Genomic DNA, 21,066 nt, shown 5'->3' on the forward strand with positions numbered 1-21,066 from the left:
TGTCACAAACTGCAGGGATTTATGTATGTCCCATTTTCCAGTTCCGCTTTGGAACTTGCAGCTCTCCGGCACCCCCCTTACCCTCAGGTCAGTCAGGGAACTACACCTAGGATAATTAGTCTCCGGATGGGCCACTTCACTGTGGACTGGCTAGCAGGCATGCTGCAGTGAGGGAATTATAAATGCTCTAGCCGCAGCCAGACAATAGCTTATAAAACCCCGTTCCATCGCTGCCAGCTTTACTCACCTAGCCCAGAACACACTTCGCTGCCACCAGCTCAGATTTATCAACAGAGGGGTTCCAGCCAACCCAAATTAGTAGCGTAATTAACTTCAGGCACATGAAAAATTTGTTATAGAGCATAGAGAGATGACTAGTAATTTTATAGCTTATTCCAAAAGGTAGGCAGTGTTTACAAAAGGTATATAAAGATTTTTCAATATGAGACAAAGTATGTAAAAAGCGATTAAAAAAAGCAGGTATTAAAGAAGTTAAACACAAACATGTTGCTTAGATAATTCTAGCTAACCATGCTGGTGAGTGCAGCCAGACATCCCAATTCATCTGAGGGTCCTGGTGCAACAGCTTCTCAGGCCAGACTGAAGGTTGGGCTGACTGGCAGTAACTTATACTTGTAGGCTTGTGACATCACTAAAGGGGCTGGTTTACCTGCACCCTCCCCTAGCTGCAAGGGTGCACATTTTGGTAAGAAAACTTATAATACTCCTAAATGTGCTTGAGAACCTAGCAGAATAACGGCACACCCATAACTCATCTTATATTGAAATTAGCTTTCCAATGAGTCTAAACTCGGGCTAGCTATTCTACTCTGTTTAGAAGAAATCCGCACTTTGCATTCATTGCGTTTAGCTGCTAGCGCTTACAGTGATTGACAGATCTACCGATGGATATTCGTAATATGTACTCCTTATATTTAGCAGCCCAAATCGGTGGCCCAATATATCATTATAATAGAAAAAAGAAATCCCTGCCGTGTGAAAGGGCCTTATACCAGTGTTAGCTGGTACTGGATGGGAGGATTGTCTGCTGCAGCTACAAAGACCATAAAAATTATTTTGGGAGGGGGAAATGAGAGGCTTAGGATTCACACACACATACAGCAGCAGGCAGAAGAGAAGAGAGGAGGGGTCGGAATAGTCCGCAGCATGTGTCTTGTGAAGTTAGCCAGACTCAAACATGGCATATTCACATTATCATGACGACACTGAATGCTGAGGTCATCTAGCCATGCTGCTGTATCAGACAGGAAGCGCAGGCAGGAAGCAGGATGGATCCATGCAGCTCTTCTGCCATTTTGTAGGCAGCGGGGCTGCAGGGATCGGTCCCTGCCCATCTCAAATCATGGCAATTTGTCCAGGGGCCCCTCGGGCCAGATTGTCTTCAGTGTCAGCCGCCCTACAGGTGCCCCCTTGCTCCGGCTGCACATGCGGTGTGTCCACCCCTGATGTCTTGCCTACAGTCAAGCATGGTGATGGGAGTTATATTTCATTGGAGGGAACCATGAATGCCAACATGTACGGTCACATACTTAAGCAGAGTATGATCACCTTCCTTGAGAAACTGAGCCGCAGCACAATATTCCAACATGATAATGACCAAAAACACACCTCCAAGACGGTCACTGCCTTGTTAAAGATACTGAGGTTAAAGGTACTGGTCTGGCCAAGCATGTCTCCAGACCTAAACCTTATTGAGCATGTGGAGCATCCTCAAATGGAAAGTGGAGGAGTGCTAACATCTACTAGCTACATGTAGGAGTGGAATTGGACTCCAGTGGCAGCCTGTGAAGCTCTAGTGAACTCCATGCCCAAGAGAGTTTAGGCTGTGCTTAAAAATACAATCCGGCTATTTTCACTTATGAGTGTTCTCACTTTTGTTGCCAGCAGTTTAGACTTTAATGGCTGTGTGTTGAGTTATTTAAAGGGCACGCCAAATTTACACTGTTATACAAGCTGCACAGTGACTACTTTACATTGTATCAAAGTGTCATAGCTTCAGTGTTGTCATCTGAAAAATATAGTAAAATGTTTACAAAAATGTGAGGGGTGTATTTATTTTTGTGAGATACTGTATCTTCTGTTTCTTTTTAGGAATTAGGTGGCATATTAACGAACAGTACATACATTATACTTCAGTTTGTACTTTGTGGTTTATTTTACTCACTCTTGGATTTTTCCTTTTTTCAGCACACTTTCTAACTTGTAGTTAATTTACACTCTGCTTTTCCCTCTGATTCTTTAGGAGGAACGTGAAGTGCTATGGACTGCAGGGTCAGGATCTCTAGCCTGTGCATTAACAGGCAGGGTCAGTTGCAGTTTTTTAGCTTTATTTATTATCCCGAGTGAGATGCTGCACTAGCATAACACCTAGAATTCAAGAATAACTGAAAAATTATCCAGACTTCCTAAAGACATTCTTAGATATTTGAGAAAAGAGGGCCAATTAATTTATGACTGCTTTTATGGTGGACAACACTCTAAATGAGCATTATCAGACTCTGTCACTTAGAAATGATACTTGGAGACCTGAATGTTTGCTATAAATTTTCATTTTAGCTTGCCTATCCCCACCCACCTACTGACATTCTAGATAATGTATGTATAAAAAGTACTCCAGTTTATTTTGTGTAATGGTCTAGTGTGTCCAGTTTTTTTTAGATTTACTTTAGTTTATGGCTTAGTGAGGTAACCAGTAACATCATAGAAAAAAATTAACCAGTATCCATAGTCACAATGGTGCAAGAACCTAGGATCTGATCTGTTCTTGCATGATCTTTACAATGAATGGCTGCATTACAGCAATTTTCTGTCTTTAAAATGTAAAATGTCAACTCAGAGCATTTTAGGGCTGCCTTTTTCCTGTAACTACTCGGATATTATTGCTGTTACACTCAACACAGTAGGTCCTGGGGATGTAAAAGTTGTTGTCATTAAAACTGTGCTAACGTGATGGCAAAATACGATTGGGGCATGCCACAAAATATTTAAAACGGGAGCCATATTGACTTTATCCTGGGAAAAAAAAATATTTTCACTGCACAAAAATGAAAAATACAAAAAAGACAGCTTACTGGCACTTGATTCTAAAGAGGAGAATTATATATTATGTTTGTTGGCTAAATTCCCCAGTTTAGTAACTTATACAAACTAAAATATTTTAACTTGCCAAGCATCTCCAAACTGCTTCAGCTGGCTTAGCACATCATATAAAAGGAAGAACATTAGATAACTTGTCTTTCTAAACATTACACATTAATGACTGATCTATAAATACAAGATATTTTTCAGAAGTTTATTCTTTAGTTAACAGTTGATCAGATTGGCCTCTCGCATCACCCACAGACATCCTGTGATACTCTCAAAGAATGACGTCTTTTGATGATGTTTTAGAAGGCATAGGACAGTTTGGCTTGTTCCAAAAACAGTTGTTCATTTCCATGTGCTTTATTTCTGCAGTTTTCAGCCCGATATATGTGGGCATTGTGTTTCTAGGCTTTGTGCCTGAATTCAGATGCAGTAATCCTGTGATTGAGGAGTTGAAAAACAAATGTGGCTGGAACTTTGAAGAGGAAATAAACTATACTTTTCTCTGGTTGAATGAGTCAACACAGACCAGCCAGTGTCATCAATATGATATTGATTGGAACAAGACGTCTCTGACTTGTGCTGATCCTCTAAGGAATCTTACTACATCTGGTCATTTCAACGTCTCTCTTACTAGTTGTACGAATGGTTGGGTTTATGATACTACTGGGTCATCCATTGTGACAGAGGTAAGTTACTTTGAAATATCTAATATTTATTACATTAGTTTTAAATGGTTATATTTTTATTTTCTGCCCCACTCATCTTTTGCACAATCTCACCCATTTCATTATATACATACAAGGGGACTATTGGTAAAGGCTGGTGCAACTTTCAAGACTTTCATGCCAGGAGTCTGCTCAGTTTGTAGTTGATTTCAGCAATATGTTCAACTACATTCTGGCATAAAATTATAGTGAATCTGTCAGGATATGTTTGGACATGTTCATTTAACTAAGCACAATCCACTGTGCGGAAAATGGCAGAACAGGCATACAAATAAAAATTTTAATGCATAAAATATTAATGCACATGAATTATTTTATGTATAAAATATAAAATAAGGTATATGTATTATTAAAGTTTACTGCATATACATGTTTATGCATAAATATTATTTTTAAGTTATAAAATATTTTTTGTACAACTACGGTAAGTGTTGTGCAAAATTTTGCAACTTTTTTGTCAGCTTCTTTGTGTAAACTCATTAATTAATTACATTGGTGTCGTTCATCAAATCAGTCTTGGAGAAAAAGATTTCTTTAGCATTCATGACCGGAGGTATTTTCACTTTTGCATTTTCGTTTTTTGCTCCCCTACAGTGATTTTTTAATTTTTTTTTACCATATTCGCTAAATGCTAAAACTGACCTGCCATTATAATTCTCCAGGTCATTATGAGCTCAAAGATCCCAAACATGTATAGGTTCTTTTTTATTTAAGTGGTGAAAAAAAATTAAACTTTGGTTAAAAAAGGCGCCATTTTACGAGACCTGTAGCATCTCCATTTTTCATGATCTGGGGCTGGGTGAGGGCTTAGTTATTGCACGCCAAGCTGAAGTTTTTAATGATACCATTTTGATGTAGATACCATCTTTTGATCACCCGTTATTGCATTATATTGCAATGTAGCTGAGACCAAAAAAACATGTTTTTTTGTTTTTTTTCCTCCTTAACGCCTTTTAGTGATCGGTTAATTCTTTTATATTGATAGATCGGGTGACACTGAACGTGACGATACCAAATATGTGTATATTTGATTTTATTTTTATTGTTTTATTTTGAATGGGGCGAAAGAAGGGTGATTTGAATTTTTTATTTGTTTTATTTTTTAAATATTTTTAAAAACATTTTTGTTAACTTTTTGCATACTTCAATAGTCTCCAAGGGAGACTAGAAGCTGCAATTGTCTGATCGGCTCTGCTATATACAGGCGATGATAAGTTCACCTGTGTATAGTAGAAATGCTCACTTTCTATATGCGCCGACCTCTGGTTGTCATATCGACCCATCGGTGACCCGCGATCACGTGACAGGGTCACCAATGGGTGGGATTTCCGACGCGCTTCCAGCAAGAGTGAGTTAAATGCTGCTGTCAGAGCTTGAAAGAGGCATTTAACAGGTTAAAAGCTGACATTTGCTGGGAAAGATGTAGGCTCAACGCCGGAGCCCACATCAAAGGGAGGGATTCTGACCTGGGCATATTACTACATTCAAGGCTGTATATAGAAAAAAATGGAACAGCACAATGCTCACCAATGGTGGGTGCCTAGCCCCCTGGATAAAATGGTCCAAACATTAATCCAACATGTATACCAAATAGTAAAAAGAAGGCAGCACTCCAAAAGTTTCAGGTGAAAAAGGATGAAGTTTTAATCGACCCACATCACTGCGCGACGTTTCGGCTCACTGAGCCTTTTTCAAGCCACTTGAAAAAGGCTCAGTGAGCCGAAACGTCGCGCAGTGATGTGGGTCGATTAAAACTTCATCCTTTTTCACCTGAAACTTTTGAGTGCTGCCTTCTTTTTACTATTTGGTATACATTCAAGGCTGGAAATGGGTTAAATTTCCATAGAACTGTAGAGAATGAAAGTTGAACCCTTAATAAATAACGTTTCCTACATGTCGTTAAGACATCACCATATTTTAAAACCTCTTTTTTTAAGTATGCTAGAAGCAGTGGAAGTTTTATTATTATTATTATTATTATTATTTATATAGCACTAATAATTCCATGGTCGGGTACATGAGAAAGGGGTTACGTACAGAGCTATAGATATCATTTACAGTAAACAAATTTACAATGACAAGACTGGTACAGAGGGAAGAGGACCCTGTCCTTGCGGACCTACATTCTATGGGATTATGGGGAAGAAATAGAAGGTGTGTGGTGCGGTAGCTCTGGTGGTGGTGAGGCAGCAGCTTGGGTGGTGGTGAGGCGGCAGCTCGGTGGTGAGGCGGCAGCTCAGGTGGTAGTGAGGCGGCAGCTCGGGTGGTGGTGAGGTAGCAGCTCGAGTGGTGGTGACCCGGCAGCTCGGGTGGTGGTGACGCGGCAGCTCTGGTGGTAGTGACGCGGCAGCTCTGGTGGTAGTGACGCGGCAGCTCTGGTGGTGGTGACGTGGCAGCTCGCGTGGTGGTGAGGTGAAGGAATGGTTATTGCAGGCTGTAGGTTTTCCTGAAGAGATGAGTTTTCAGGTTTAGTCTGAAGAATCCAAGGGTGGTGGATAATTGGACGTGTTGAGGCGTGGAATTCCAGAGGATGGGGGATATTCAGGAGAAATCTTGGAGGTGGTTGTGTGAGGAACGAGTAAGTGTGAAGGAGAGTAGGAGGTTTTGGAAGGATTGGCAAAGGGCGGAGCTCAGAATGGAAAAAAGTATTTGACTCTGTGAGTGCAAATTTGTCTGGAATAGAATGGCAATGCCAGGTCGCATTTGAAAAGTCCCTGAAGTGACAGAAAAGCAGAACATCCCCTGAAGTGACACCATTTTGAAAACTACGTACCGCAAGGAATTCATCCAAAGTTGTAGTGAGCATTTTTAATCCAATTCAAATAAAATAATTTTAAAACGGGTTTATAGCATTTCAAAACCATATATATACCTTGTTACATTCAGGTCATGGAAGCATGCACATACTCTCTGCTTTTACTAACATTGAGTGGAGAGAGAGCTATACTTGGTGTCAGTTTAGTGATGTAATATCATGATATAGCACTTCCATCCTTGAAAGGGTTCAGTGATTACACATGATTAACCTTTTTATACATTTACTTCTCTTATACAATTATTTTTATCTTTGATTCTCAATGTTATTTTCAAATATTTGGTGTGTGTATATGGGGGCAAAAAGTTTCTCAACTATCGCAAACCTATACATGAAGACATAATTAGTAGTGATGAGCGAATATACTCGTTACTCGAGATTTCTCGAGCACGCTCGGGTGTCCTCCGAGTATTTTTTAGCGCTTGGAGATTCAGTTTTTCTTGCCACAGCTGAGTGATTTACATCCATTAGCCAGCATAAGTACATGTGGGGGTTGCCTGGTTGCTAGGGAATCCCCACATGCACTTATGCTGGCTAACAGATGTAAATCATTCAGCTGCGGCAAGAAAAACTAAATCTCCGAGCGCTAAAAAATACTCGGAGGACCCCGAGCGTGCTCGAGAAATCTCGAGTAACGAGTATATTCGCTCATCACTAATAATTAGTCATTGAAAATGCCAGCAAATAAAGTCCAAACATTTTTTAATACTTTCATATTGCATATGTAACACTAATAAAACATTACATCAAAAATTAAGGAAAAGGTAGGAAGAGAAGGAAAGTGGAATATAGATTAATCATAATTAACTTAAATTAAAAGGGTTCTCTTGAATTTGAAAAAAAGAAAGGAAATGTCATGATATGTAAATTCTTAAATACAGTTAATTAGCAAATTTCACTAACGTAGTCTAAATAGGTCATGACTATAATGCATTAAAATGTCTGCAATCTTGTTACACTGAAAGAAACCTGTCATAGATTGTTAATAGGATAGGTGCCTGTGAGCATGTGCAGTAAGAAACTCTGCTCCCCTCCCTTCATGTGGAGGAAGATGGCATAGGAAACTCAGAGGCAGTGACCTGGAGACAACTTGACAATAAGTGTTATAATAAGTTAACTGCAGGTTATAGCATACAATCAGCATTCAGAAAGACAGATTGGACAACAGTGTGAGCTACCTCTTCTTATCTCAGCACCCCTGGTATCTCCACTATTAGATCAGGTATGGCTGAAGAGCGGCCTCTTCTTATCTCGGCACCCCTGGTATCTCCAGTATTAGATTATTCACAAGATAGCAGTGTGGGAGGCCTCTTATCTCAGAACCCCTGGTATCTCCAGTATTAGGTCAGATATGGCTGACAGCAGTGTGAGCAGTGTCTTCCTTCTTCAGCACACCTGGTATCTCCAATATTGAATCAGATATGGCAGACAGCAGTGTGAGCAGCCTCTTCTTACCCCAACACCCCTGGTATCGCCAGTATTAGATCAGATCTAGCAGAAACCAGTGTGAGCAGCCTCTTATCTTGGCACCTCTGGTCTCTCCAGTATTAGATTAGACACAAGGTAGACAGCAGTGTGAGCAGCTTCTTTTTTATCTCAGCTACCCTGGTATCTCCAGTATTAGATAAGATATGGTGGACAGTAGTGTGAGCAGCCTCTTCTTATCTCAGCTCCCCTGGTATCTCCAGTATTAGATTAGACACAAGGTGGACGGCAGTGTGAGCAGCTTCTTCTTATCTCAGCACCCCTGGTATCTCCAGTATTAGATCAGATATGGTGGACAGTAGTGTGTGCAGCCTCTTCTTATCTCAGCTCCCCTGGTATCTCCAGTATTAGATTAGACACAAGGTGGACGGCAGTGTGAGCAGCTTCTTCTTATCTCAGCACCCCTGGTATCTCCAGTATTAGATCAGATATGGTGGACAGCAGTGTGTGCAGCCTCTTCTTATCTCAGCTCCCCTGGTATCTCCAGTATTAGATCAGATATGGTGGACAGCAGTATGAGCAGCCTCTCCTTATCTCAGCACTTCTGGTCTCTCCAGTATTAGATTAGACACAAGGTGGATAGCAATGTGAGCGGCCTCTTCTTATCCCGCACCCCTGATATCTCCAGCATTAGATCAGACACAATGTGGATAGCAGTGTGAGCAACCTCTTCCTACCTTAACACTCCTGATATTTCCACTTGTAGTGTAAAAAAGTAGAAGACAAACGGTAGCATTAAGGGGCCGTTAGTGCAAATTGTATAGTACATGAATAATCCCATTAAAATAGAAATTTTGTCAAATATGTATTAAAAATATACATATAAATAGCATAAATTATGTAATAATAAAATCACCCTACTGCTCCCTAACAAACAGACCGTTCATGGCAGCGGAGGTTGGCACCCTAACGGAATAAAAATGATATGGCTCAATATGGACTGGTCCTGAAATGCCCTGTTAAATACCTCACTATAAATAAGCATGAACAGATATCAACTGGTAGCTAATTCCAATACGGAACAGACACACCATGTCCAACAAAATCTCAAGATCTTAGAACTATTATTATTAAAGGAGATGCACGACCTATGGGAAGCTGTTACTTTAGAACATTATCTAGCAGCAGATATTATCCCTAAAGCATTATCTGGGGATATTGGAGTTAAAAAAATACTAAAAAAGAGTGGTATGCTGTGTTCAAAGTTTAACAAAAGCGGTATCCATTATTATAGACAAACAAAAGACTCAATTAATGTAAAGCTGTTGTAAAATATCTAGTTTATTTGAAGAAATAAAACCATATAAAAATCAACCAGATATTGTTAGCCTGTACAAGAGTATTAAGATCAGAATAAAAAATAAGGCAAGAAAAATTAAAAAGAAATTTATAAAAAACGTCTTTTGGCGGAGCTTCTGTTACTAATACTCACCACATGAATCTAGAAAAAACAGGGGATCTTTTTCAAGTTCTAGATGAAATTAGTTTTACCAACTTTTCGGAGGAAATGTTTTCATTCTATATTACTTCAGAATCCTCTGAAGCTCTACCTCTTATCCCTTTAAATCCTACAATACAAATCCAGCGAAAGATACCATTACAAAATAGTGAGGATATATTACTTAATGTATCCCAAAGAGGGCAATCTCTGTCACCATGCACGAGTGCTCAAAATAGGTATCATATTTTGGAAGAAATAGATGAGCTATCAACCGTAGTTACAAACACAAAACAAATGAATAAACAATGTGGGGCAGACAGACTAACTGGAACATCTAAGCCCCATTTAAATGTTAAAAAAACGGGTGTAAGAAAAATCTACAACCTTGAAAGGATTGAATATAAATAATATACCGTAATCTAAAGCAATAATAATAATAATAATAATAATAATAATAATAATAATAATAATAAAACAACTGTTAACCAGGATTTTTTTAAAGCAAGAAATCAAAAACATACAAAAGGGATGTAGAGAAGGGAAACTATTTAAAAAGCTAAAATGCCAACCTAATCAAACAATGGACATGGAGCAAAAAAATTTTATCTTAGCAACTGCCAAGTTTAATCAGTTCCGAGCCTTCATCAAAGCATTTAGGCAGAAGCTGGGCATTAAAACTTTTTTTTTTAAATCCAATTATTCATAACACGGTTATACAACCCAATAGTAATGTTCATACCAATTTAAATAAAAAAATCCAACTTCCAACCTGTTCATGGGTACTCCAGACTCGATGGAGACTTTTCGGAAATGTGAGACACGAGTGACATGCGACATTTAAATCAGAAAGAAATAAATATACATTACAATCTAAACCTGAAAGAAAAAAAATGCTATTAAGTATTTACTTATAAAACTTATAAGCAATTTAGGAAAGATTAATTATTTGCCTGAATTTAATATATTAATTAAGAAGAATGAGGGATTTTTGAATAAAGATGAAGCAGAGTATATTAATACGCAGCAGTCCTGTCCTGTCCAGTATTTTACCATATTCAGAAATCTATTTCCAACCCTCCATGACGCCTCATAGTATCTGTTATAGGTTGCCTAACCTGTCTAGACACATTGATATCCAATTACAAAAATGTGTGCCTGCATATTTCAATGATGCGAAGCATGTCTTACAATTGCTACAAAAACTCAAACCGCAGGATGAATACTTAATTGTCACCCTAGATGTGACATCCTTTTACACTATTATAGATACAGTAAGGGATGTGAGGCATTAAAATATTTTTTAAATGCTAGTAATCAGTATCCAGCCAATCAAGTCAAATATATTGAGAAATGTATTGAGTTCATTTTAAATAAAAAATAATTTTAAATATAAGGCGGATTACTCTGTCCAGCAGTGGGGGACTGTGATGGGGACCAGGTTCGCACCCAGTTACGCAAATCTATATGTTGGCAGGTAGGAGAATCAAGTCATCTTGAACCTGGTCCTATGGAAGAAATGTATAGATGATGCGATTTTTATTTGATCAGGAAGTGAAGTGAAGACATTTTTTAACAAATCAATAAAAAATATTTTTATTTGAACTTTATATTAACATTTAGTAGGCATACTATTAACTTTTTTTTGGCCTAACACTGTATGCTGAAAATGGTAATTTATGCACTCGCACTTTTAAAAAGTCAACTGACAGCAATGGTTATATATCCATGACTAGTTGGCATCTCCCTCAGTGGTTATTAAATGTTTCTAAAAGTCAATATACTAGGTTGTATAGAAATTGCACAAAGATTAAAGATTTTGAAAGTGAAGCAAAAGTTTTAACAGCAAAATTTGAAGAAAAAGTTTTTTTTTTTTTTTTTTTTTTACAAATCATGCAGGCTAGACGACAAAAATTAATTTAAGATGCTGAACCTAATGTTAGAATCTGTTTAGTTTGTTACTATCCACCATTTTCTTGTGGTGTTCTGGCTGCTGGTCTTTTTCCTCTGGTGCTGGGTTTGTCTTGGTTCAGGCGATTGTATCACTCTTTATTAACCAGCACCTGCCTCCCAGTCCTTGCTGGACAACAGTGTTAATCTGCTTTAGTTCTAGCTTGGTGCTTTCTTTGTCTTCTGTGTGTGTAATTTGAGCAGTACTGGGAGCTCTGGTTCTGCTAGTCTTAGGGTACCGTCACACAGTGGCATTTTGATCGCTACGACGGCACGATCCGTGACGCTCCAGCATCGTAACAATATCGCTCCAGCGTCATAGACTGCTGTCACACTTTGTAATGTACGACGCTGGAGCGATAATTTCATGACGTATGTGCGATGTAGAAGCCGTTGGTTACTATGTGCACATCGTATACAATATCGTGCACACCTTTGTTACACCATGCGATCATGCCGCCACAGCGGGACACTGGACGACGAAAGAAAGTTTCAAACGATCTGCTACGACGTACGATTCTCAGCGGGGTCCCTGATCGCAGGAGCGTGTCAGACACTGCGAGATCGTAACTATATCGCTGGAACATCACAAATCGTGCCGTCGTAGCGATCAAAATGCCACTGTGTGACGGTACTCTAAGATTCTGTTTTCTGTTTGTATCTGCAGCATTCTCTGTGTTTTCTATTATGAGGTGACCGTTTTTTTACCCAGCCCTTAGATCTTTTAGGGAATCCCTTCCCCCCTATCTATAGGTCTTCGCTTGAGATTAACCTAGGATCATCGGTGGGTCTTTCCTCAAGGAATGGGTCACCCACTCCACCGTAGGGTATCAGCCTAGTCATAGTGCAGGGTCAGTTTTCCCCCTTCTACCCTAGTCCTGTGTTGCAGTTCCGTAACAGTTTGTCCAGCCACACATATAAAAAAAAAATCCTCTCCCGGATTCCTTCAATATGAGCCGCGTCCAAGAACTTGCTCAACGCTTGCCAGGGTTAACTTTGGAAGTAGTCAACCTGCAACAGCACTTGAGTAATTACCCTGTAGCACGCTCTGAAGAGCTAAAGGTAGGATTACCTGAGTTTTTTTCTGGTAAACAGCAGGAATTTTTTACTTTTAAAAGTGCATGTTTACTATATTTTTGGCTTAGACCTGGATCATCAGGGAGTGATTTACAGCGTGTGGGGATTATTATGTCTTTATTGCAAAGTGAACCCCAAATCTGGGCATTTTCATTACATCCTGATGATCCTTGTTTGACATCAGTAGAAGCATTTTTTAATGCTATGGGGTTGTAATATGATGATCCTGATCGGGTCACATCAGCTGAGGCAGAGCTCAGATGGCTTAAACAGGGTTCTGTTGATGCTGAGAGGTATTGTACCCAGTTCAGACAATGGTCCGCAAAGGTTAGGTGGAATGACCCATTGCTTAAGGGTACCGTCACACTATAACATTTCGATCGCTACGACGGTACGATTCGTGATGTTCCAGCGATATCGTTACGATATCGCTGTGTCTGACACGCAGCAGCGATCAGGGATCCTGCTGAGAATCGTACGTCGTAGCAGATCGTTTAGAACTTTCTTTCATCGCTGGATCTCTCGCTGTCATCGCTAGATCGGTGTGTGTGACACCGATCTAGCGATGTGATCCAGCGATGCGTTCGCTTGTAACCAGGGTAAACATCGGGTAACTAAGCGCAGGACCGCGCTTAGTTACCCGATGTTTACCCTGGTTACAAGCGTTAAACTAAAAAAAAAAAAACAGCACATACTTACATTCTGGTGTCCGTCAGGTCCCTTGCAGTCTGCTTCCCGCACTCACTGACTGCCGGCCGTAAAGTGAAAGTGAAAGCACAGCCGCTGTGCTCTGCTTTCACTTTACGGCCGGCAGTCACAGTGCGGGAAGCAGACGGCAAGGGACCTGACGGACACCAGAATGTAAGTATGTGCTGTTTGTTTTTTTTTAGTTTAACGCTTGTAACCAGGGTAAACATCGGGTAACTAAGCGCGGTCCTGCGCTTAGTTACCCGATGTTTACCCTGGTTACCCAGGGACCTCGGCATCGTTGGTCGCTGGAGAGCTGTCTGTGTGACAGCTCCCCAGCGACCACACTACGATTTGCCTACGATCACGGCCAGGTCATATCGCTGGTCGTGATCGTAGGTAAATCGTATAGTGTGACGGTACCCTAAGAGTCAGTTTTTATCAGGTTTGAGTGAAAGAGTTAAAGATTTGCTCATTGCATATCCTGCGCCTGATTCTTTGGAAACTGCTATGCAGTTAGCTATCTGTGTGGTTAGAAGATTGAGAGATAGGCAGAATGAAGAGAAGGTTCTTATTATGCTGGACCCAGTCTCTGAGGATAGCTCCGTCGACAGCGGGGAACCAATGCAACTTGGGGCGATGTCCTCTCGTTCCCAGGAGAGGGAGAGGAAGTACTCGTTGGGGCTATGCTTGTATTGCGGTAAGGCTGACCATTTTATTAAGCAATGCAAGGTTCACATAAGGAAAGAAAAAAAGGTCAATCAGAGTATCCCTCCCGTTCGCATTGCATTTTTACGGTCCGCAGGAGTTTCTTTTTCTGGTAGTTCTACCTGTCGTGGTCATTCGATTGATTTTCAAGTGATGTTGGACTGTGGGTCTGCATTTAATTTGATTGATCAACAATTTCTAGACAAGTATAAAATTGATTCTGTACCTTTAAGATGCCCTTTTCCTGTAGTGGCGATTGACAACACTCCTGTGGAGCATGGGTGCGCTTCTTGAAAGGTCACCGGGTTTCCACTCACTGTGAATATGGAACACCAGGAATCTTTAGATTTGCTTGTACTTGATAAATTGCCTTTTCCAGTTGTTCTGGGGTTAGCCGGGTTAAAGATGCACAATCCTGTACTGGACTGGACATCAAGTACGATAAGATCCTGGGGTCAGGAGTGTTTTGGGAAATGTTGTGATGTACACATTCCTTCTGCTGTTGTGAAAAGTGAGCTACCTGAAGCCATTCAGGTATTCTGGAAAGTATTTTCAGAGGTGGAATCACAAGCTCTACCACCTCATAGAGATTACAATTGCGCTATTGAATTAGTCCCAGGTGCTACTCTCCCTAAGCGTCGTTTATTTAATCTGACGATTCCCGAGAGGGTGGCCTTAAAGGAATACCTGCAGACTAGTCTTGCTGCAGGTCATATAAGACCCTCTAAATCCCTTGTGGCTGTGGGGTTCTTTTTTGGCAATAAAAAAAGATGGGGGTCTTAGGCCGTGTCTGGATTTCAGGGAGATTAATAAGATCACTGTGCGCAATCCTTACCCCTTGCCGCTAATTTCGGATTTGTTTAACCAATTAGTTGGAGCCAAATGGTTCTCTAAGATTGATCTCCGTGGGGCATATAATTTACTGCGGGTAAAAGAAGGCGATGAATGGAAGACTGTAGAGTTGAGTGACTTTTACTTTTTTAGGATCGAGTCGGGTTTCGTGAAACCCGACTTTCTCCAAAGTTGGGTCGGGTGAAATCGGCTGATTATTGTGAAAAGTCGGGGTTCGGCCGAAACACGAAACCCAATGCAAGTCAATGGGGAATCAAAGTCGGCAGTGAGGACAGGAAAACACCTACAGTGCCCATTTTAATGCCAAAAACATCAATTCGTATTACTGAAGCTTGTCAATCTTAATTTACTTTATAATAATAGTTAGGCATTGAAAACAGGGGCTCATTTGGCTAAAGTTGTGGGGGCGTAGGGCTGGCTCAAGATTTTCGTGGGCCCGGGAAACGCGGAATATGTCACGGCGGTGGAGCAGGGAGAGGTAAGTATTTCAACTTTGCAAGTGCTGCAAACCTGAGCAAGTGGGGGGGGGGCACTAGTTGGCACTGGCACAGGGCACCTCATAGTACGACGGTGTGTTTGACGGTGGGCGGTGCCTCCCACTGCCAGAGACACATTTGCATACTATGAGGGGCCCTGTGCCACTGCCAACGAGTATGCCCCACCTGATGAAGGAACCTGCACTTTCATCTGCACCTTCCTCTTTGTCCCCGTGTAAGGTGGTATAGTATGCGGGAAGGGGAACCTGACTTTCAGCAGGGTCAGATTCTGGTTGTGTAGAGTGCAAGGGGAATGTAGTGGTCTGGGTCAATGTACCAGCAGACTCATCTAGCAGTGGCTGGGCAATGGGCAGGATGAGGAGGAAACACAGATATAGGCCAAATTAAAAAAAGTAGGCTAAAAGCAGTTCAAAATTGGTAACAGGAGTACACAGGCGGCATTGCTTTGTTTAGTGGAGGACAACTGTAAGGAGTGGCTGACACAGTTACTAGGCCCAAATAAGTAAGTAGGCTAAATGCAGTTCAAAATTGGTAACAGGAGTAGACAGGCGGCATTGCTTTGTTCAGTGGAGGAGAAAAGCAATGAGCGTTAGACACCGTTAGTAGGCCCAACCAAACAAGTAGGCCAAATGCAGTTTAATATCTGAAATGGTGAAAATTGAGGCTCAGCTTTGTTCAGTGGAGGAGAAAAGCAAGGAGCGGCAGACACCGTTAGAAGGCCCAACCAAACAAGTAGGCCAAATGCAATTTAATATCTGAAACGGTGAAAATTGAGGCTCAGCTTTGTTCAGTGGAGGAGAAAAGCAAGGAGCAGCAGACACCATTAGAAGGCCCAACTGTTATGAACTGGTGATTCAGAACCACAATGGACCTGGTGGTTAAGAGCACACAAAGTGACCTGATAGTTACTAATAACATAGGACGAGCTCTGAGACGTGGGAACTCTGCTGACCGCAATCCCTAATCCTATCACACCACACTAGAGGTAGCCGTGGAGCGCTCCTGACCAGACCTAGGCGCCTCGGGCACAGCCTGAGAAACTAGCTAGCCCTGAAGATAGAAAAATAAGCCTACCTTGCCTCAGAGAAATTCCCCAAAGGAAAAGGCAGCCCCCCACATATAATGACTGTGAGTAAAGATGAAAATACAAACACAGAGATGAAATAGATTTTAGCAAAGTGAGGCCCGACTTACTGAATAGACCGAGGATAGGAAAGATAGCTTTGCGGTCAGCACAAAAACCTACAAACAACCACGCAGAGGGCGCAAAAAGACCCTCCGCACCGACTAACGGTACGGAGGTGCTCCCTCTGCGTCCCAGAGCTTCCAGCAAGCAAGACAAACAAATATAGCAAGCTGGACAGAAAAAATAGCAAACAAAAGTAACACAAGCAGAACTTAGCTTATGCAGGGCAGACAGGCCACAAGAACGATCCAGGAGAGAGCAAGACCAATACTGGAACATTGACTGGAGGCCAGGAACAAAGAACTAGGTGGAGTTAAATAGAGCAGCACCTAACGACTTAACCTCGTCACCTGAGGAAGGATACTCAGAAGCCACAGCCCCACTCACATCCACCAGAGGAAGCTCATGGACAGAACCAGCCGAAGTACCACTCATGACCACAGGAGGGAGCTTGACCACAGAATTCACAACAGTACCCCCCCTTGAGGAGGGGTCACCGAACCCTCACCAGAGCCCCCAGGCCGACCAGGATGAGCCAAATGAAAGGCACGAACCAGATCGGCAGCATGAACATCAGAGGCAAAGACCCAGGAATTATCTTGCTGACCATAACCCTTCCACTTAACCAGGTACTGGAGTTTCCGTCTCGAAATACGAGAATCCAAAATCTTCTCCACTATATACTCCAACTCCCCCTCAACCAAAACCGGGGCAGGAGGATCAATGGATGGAACCACAGGTGCCACGTATCTCCGCAACAATGACCTATGGAATACATTATGGATGGAAAAAGAAGCTGGAAGGGTCAAACAAAAAGACACAGGATTAAGAACCTCAGAAATCCTATACGGACCAATGAAACGAGGCTTAAACTTAGGAGAGGAAACTTTCATAGGAATATAACGAGATGACAACCAAACCAAATCCCCAACACGAAGTCGGGGACCCACACAGCGCCTGCGGTTAGCGAAACGTTGAGCCTTCTCCTGGGACAATGTCAAATTGTCCACTACATGAGTCCAAATCTGCTGCAACCTATCCACCACAGTATCCACACCAGGACAGTCCGAAGACTCAACCTGCCCTGAAGAGAAACGAGGATGAAAACCAGAATTGCAGAAAAACGGCAAAACCAAAGTAGCCGAGCTGGCCCGATTATTAAGGGCGAACTCAGCCAAAGGCAAAAAGGACACCCAATCATCCTGATCAGCAGAAACAAAACATCTCAGATATGTTTCCAAGGTCTGATTGGTTCGTTCAGTTTGACCATTTGTCTGAGGATGGAAAGCCGAGGAAAAAGACAAATCAATGCCCATCCTAGCACAAAAGGCTCGCCAAAACCTCGAAACAAACTGGGAACCTCTGTCAGAAACGATGTTCTCCGGAATGCCATGTAAACGAACCACATGTTGGAAAAACAATGGCACCAAATCAGAGGAGGAAGGCAATTTAGACAAGGGTACCAAATGGACCATCTTAGAAAAGCGATCACAAACCACCCAAATGACCGACATCTTTTGAGAGACGGGGAGATCCGAAATAAAATCCATAGAGATATGTGTCCAGGGCCTCTTCGGGACCGGCAAGGGCAAAAGCAACCCACTGGCACGAGAACAGCAGGGCTTAGCCCGAGCACAAATCCCACAGGACTGCACAAACGAACGCACATCCCATGACAGAGACGGCCACCAAAAGGATCTAGCCACCAAATCTCTGGTACCAAAGATTCCAGGATGACCAGCCAACACCGAACAATGAACCTCAGAGATAACTCTACTCGTCCATTTATCAGGGACAAACAGTTTCTCCGCTGGGCAATGGTCAGGTCTATTAGCCTGAACTTTTTGCAGCACCCGCCGCAAATCAGGGGAGATGGCAGACAAAATTACCCCCTCTTTGAGAATACCCGCCGGCTTAGGCAAACCCGGAGAGTCGGGCACAAAACTCCTAGAAAGGGCATCCGCCTTCACATTCTTAGAGCCCGGAAGGTACGAATTCACAAAGTCAAAACGGGAGAAAAACAGCGACCAACGAGCCTGTCTAGGATTCAACCATTTGGCAGACTCGAGATAAGTCAAGTTCTTGTGATCAGTCAAGACCACCACGCGATGCTCAGCTCCTTCAAGCCAATGACGCCACTCCTTGAATGCCCACTTCATGGCCAGCAACTCTCGATTGCCAACATCATAATTACGCTCAGCAGGCGAAAACTTCCTGGAAAAGAAGGCACATGGTTTCATCACCGAGCCATCAGAACTTCTTTGCGACAAAACAGCCCCTGCTCCAATCTCAGAAGCATCAACCTCGACCTGGAACGGGAGCGAAACATCTGGCTGGCACAACACAGGGGCAGAAGAAAAACGAAGCTTCAACTCCTGAAAGGCTTCCACAGCAGCAGAAGACCAATTGACCACATCAGCACCCTTCTTGGTTAAATCAGTCAACTGTTTAGCAATACTAGAAAAATTATTGATGAAGCGACGATAAAAATTAGCAAAGCCCAGGAACTTTTGCAGACTCTTCAGAGATGTTGGCTGTGTCCACTCATAAATGGCCTGAACTTTAACAGGGTCCATCTCGATAGTAGAAGGGAAAAAAATGAAACCCAAAAATGAAACCTTCTGAACACCAAAGAGACACTTTGACCCCTTCACAAACAAAGAATTAGCACGCAGGACCTGGAACACCATTCTAACCTGCTTCACATGAGACTCCCAATCATCCGAGAAGACCAAAATATCATCCAAGTATACAATCAGGAATTTATCCAGGTACTCTCGGACGATGTCATGCATAAAGGACTGAAATACTGATGGAGCATTGGAAAGCCCGAATGGCATAACCAGGTACTCAAAATGGCCCTCGGGCGTATTAAATGCTGTTTTCCATTCATCGCCCTGTTTAATACGCACAAGATTATACGCACCACGAAGATCTATCTTGGTGAACCAACTAGCCCCCTTAATCCGAGCAAACAAATCAGACAGCAGCGGCAAGGGGTACTGAAATTTGACTGTGATTTTATTTAGAAGGCGGTAATCAATACAAGGTCTCAACGAACCATCCTTCTTGGCCACAAGAAAGAACACTGCTCCCAATGGCGACGACGACGGGCGAATATGACCCTTCTCCAAGGATTCCTTTACGTAACTCCGCATAGCGGCGTGCTCAGGCACAGACAAATTAAACAGTCGACCTTTAGGAAACTTACTACCAGGAATCAAATCGATAGCACAATCGCAATCCCTATGCGGAGGTAGGGCACTGGACTTGGGCTCATCAAATACATCCCGGTAATCCGACAAGAACTCTGGGAACTCAGAAGGGGTGGATGATGAAATAGACAGAAATGGAACATCACCCTGTACCCCCTGACAACCCCAGCTGGACACAGACATAGATTTCCAATCTAATACTGAATTATGGACTTGTAGCCATGGCAACCCCAACACTACCACATCATGCAGATTATGCAACACCAAAAAGCGAATATCCTCCTGATGCGCAGGAGCCATGCACATGGTCAGTTGGGTCCAGTACTGAGGCTTATTCTTGGCCAAAGGCGTAGCATCAATTCCTCTCAATGGAATAGGATACTGCAAGGGCTCCAAGAAAAACCCACAGCGCCTAGCAAACTCCAAGTCCATCAAATTCAGGGCAGCGCCTGAATCCACAAATGCCATGACAGAATAGGATGACAAAGAGCAGATCAAAGTAACGGACAAAAGAAATTTCGACTGTACCATACCAATGGTGGCAGACCTAGCGAAACGCCTGGTGCGCTTAGGACAATCGGAGATAGCATGAGTGGAATCACCACAGTAAAAACACAGCCCATTCCGACGTCTGTGTTCTTGCCGTTCAGCTCTGGTCAAAGTCCTATTACATTGCATAGGCTCAGGTTTATGCTCAGATAATACCGCCAAATGGTGCACAGATTTACGCTCACGTAAGCGTCGATCGATCTGAATGGCCAAAGACATAGACTCATTCAGACCAGCAGGCATAGGAAATCCCACAATGACATCCTTAAGGGCTTCAGAGAGACCCTTTCTGAAAATTGCTGCCAGCGCACATTCATTCCATTGAGTGAGCACAGACCACTTCCTAAACTTCTGACAATATATCTCTACCTCATCCTGACCCAGACACAGAGCCAGCAAATTTTTCTCTGCCTGATCCACTGAATTAGGTTCATCATAAAGCAATCCGAGCGCCAGAAAAAACGCATCAATATCACATGATGCAGGATCTCCTGGCACAAGGGAAAATGCCCAGTCTTGAGGGTCGCCACGTAATAAAGAAATAATAATCTTAACTTGTTGAACTGGGTCACCAGAGGAGCGGGGTTTCAAAGCCAGAAATAGTTTACAATTATTTTTAAAATCCAGAAACTTAGCTCTATCTCCAGAAAATAACTCAGGAATAGGAATTTTAGGTTCTAACATAGGATTCTGAACCACTAAATCTTGAATGTTCTGTACACTTATAGTGAGATTATCCATCAAAGAGGACAGACCTTGAATGTCCATGTCTAC

At 42.2% G+C, this 21,066-nt stretch overlaps 1 protein-coding gene across 1 annotated transcript in view; it reads left to right on the forward strand.

The window, feature by feature from the left end:
* Nucleotides 1-3,315: 3,315 nt before the first annotated feature.
* The window catches only part of LOC138637695 (solute carrier family 22 member 2-like), a 207,939-nt gene continuing 190,188 nt past the window's right edge, over nucleotides 3,316-21,066 (forward strand). The window contains exon 1 of the mRNA XM_069726559.1: nucleotides 3,316-3,794. Coding sequence (XP_069582660.1) covers nucleotides 3,387-3,794 — 408 coding nt within the window. The 5' untranslated portion in view covers nucleotides 3,316-3,386. The remainder of the gene's footprint in view (nucleotides 3,795-21,066) is intronic.

This window comes from Ranitomeya imitator, chromosome 5 (assembly GCF_032444005.1).
Source record: "Ranitomeya imitator isolate aRanImi1 chromosome 5, aRanImi1.pri, whole genome shotgun sequence".
NCBI classification, from domain to species: Eukaryota; Metazoa; Chordata; class Amphibia; order Anura; family Dendrobatidae; genus Ranitomeya; species Ranitomeya imitator.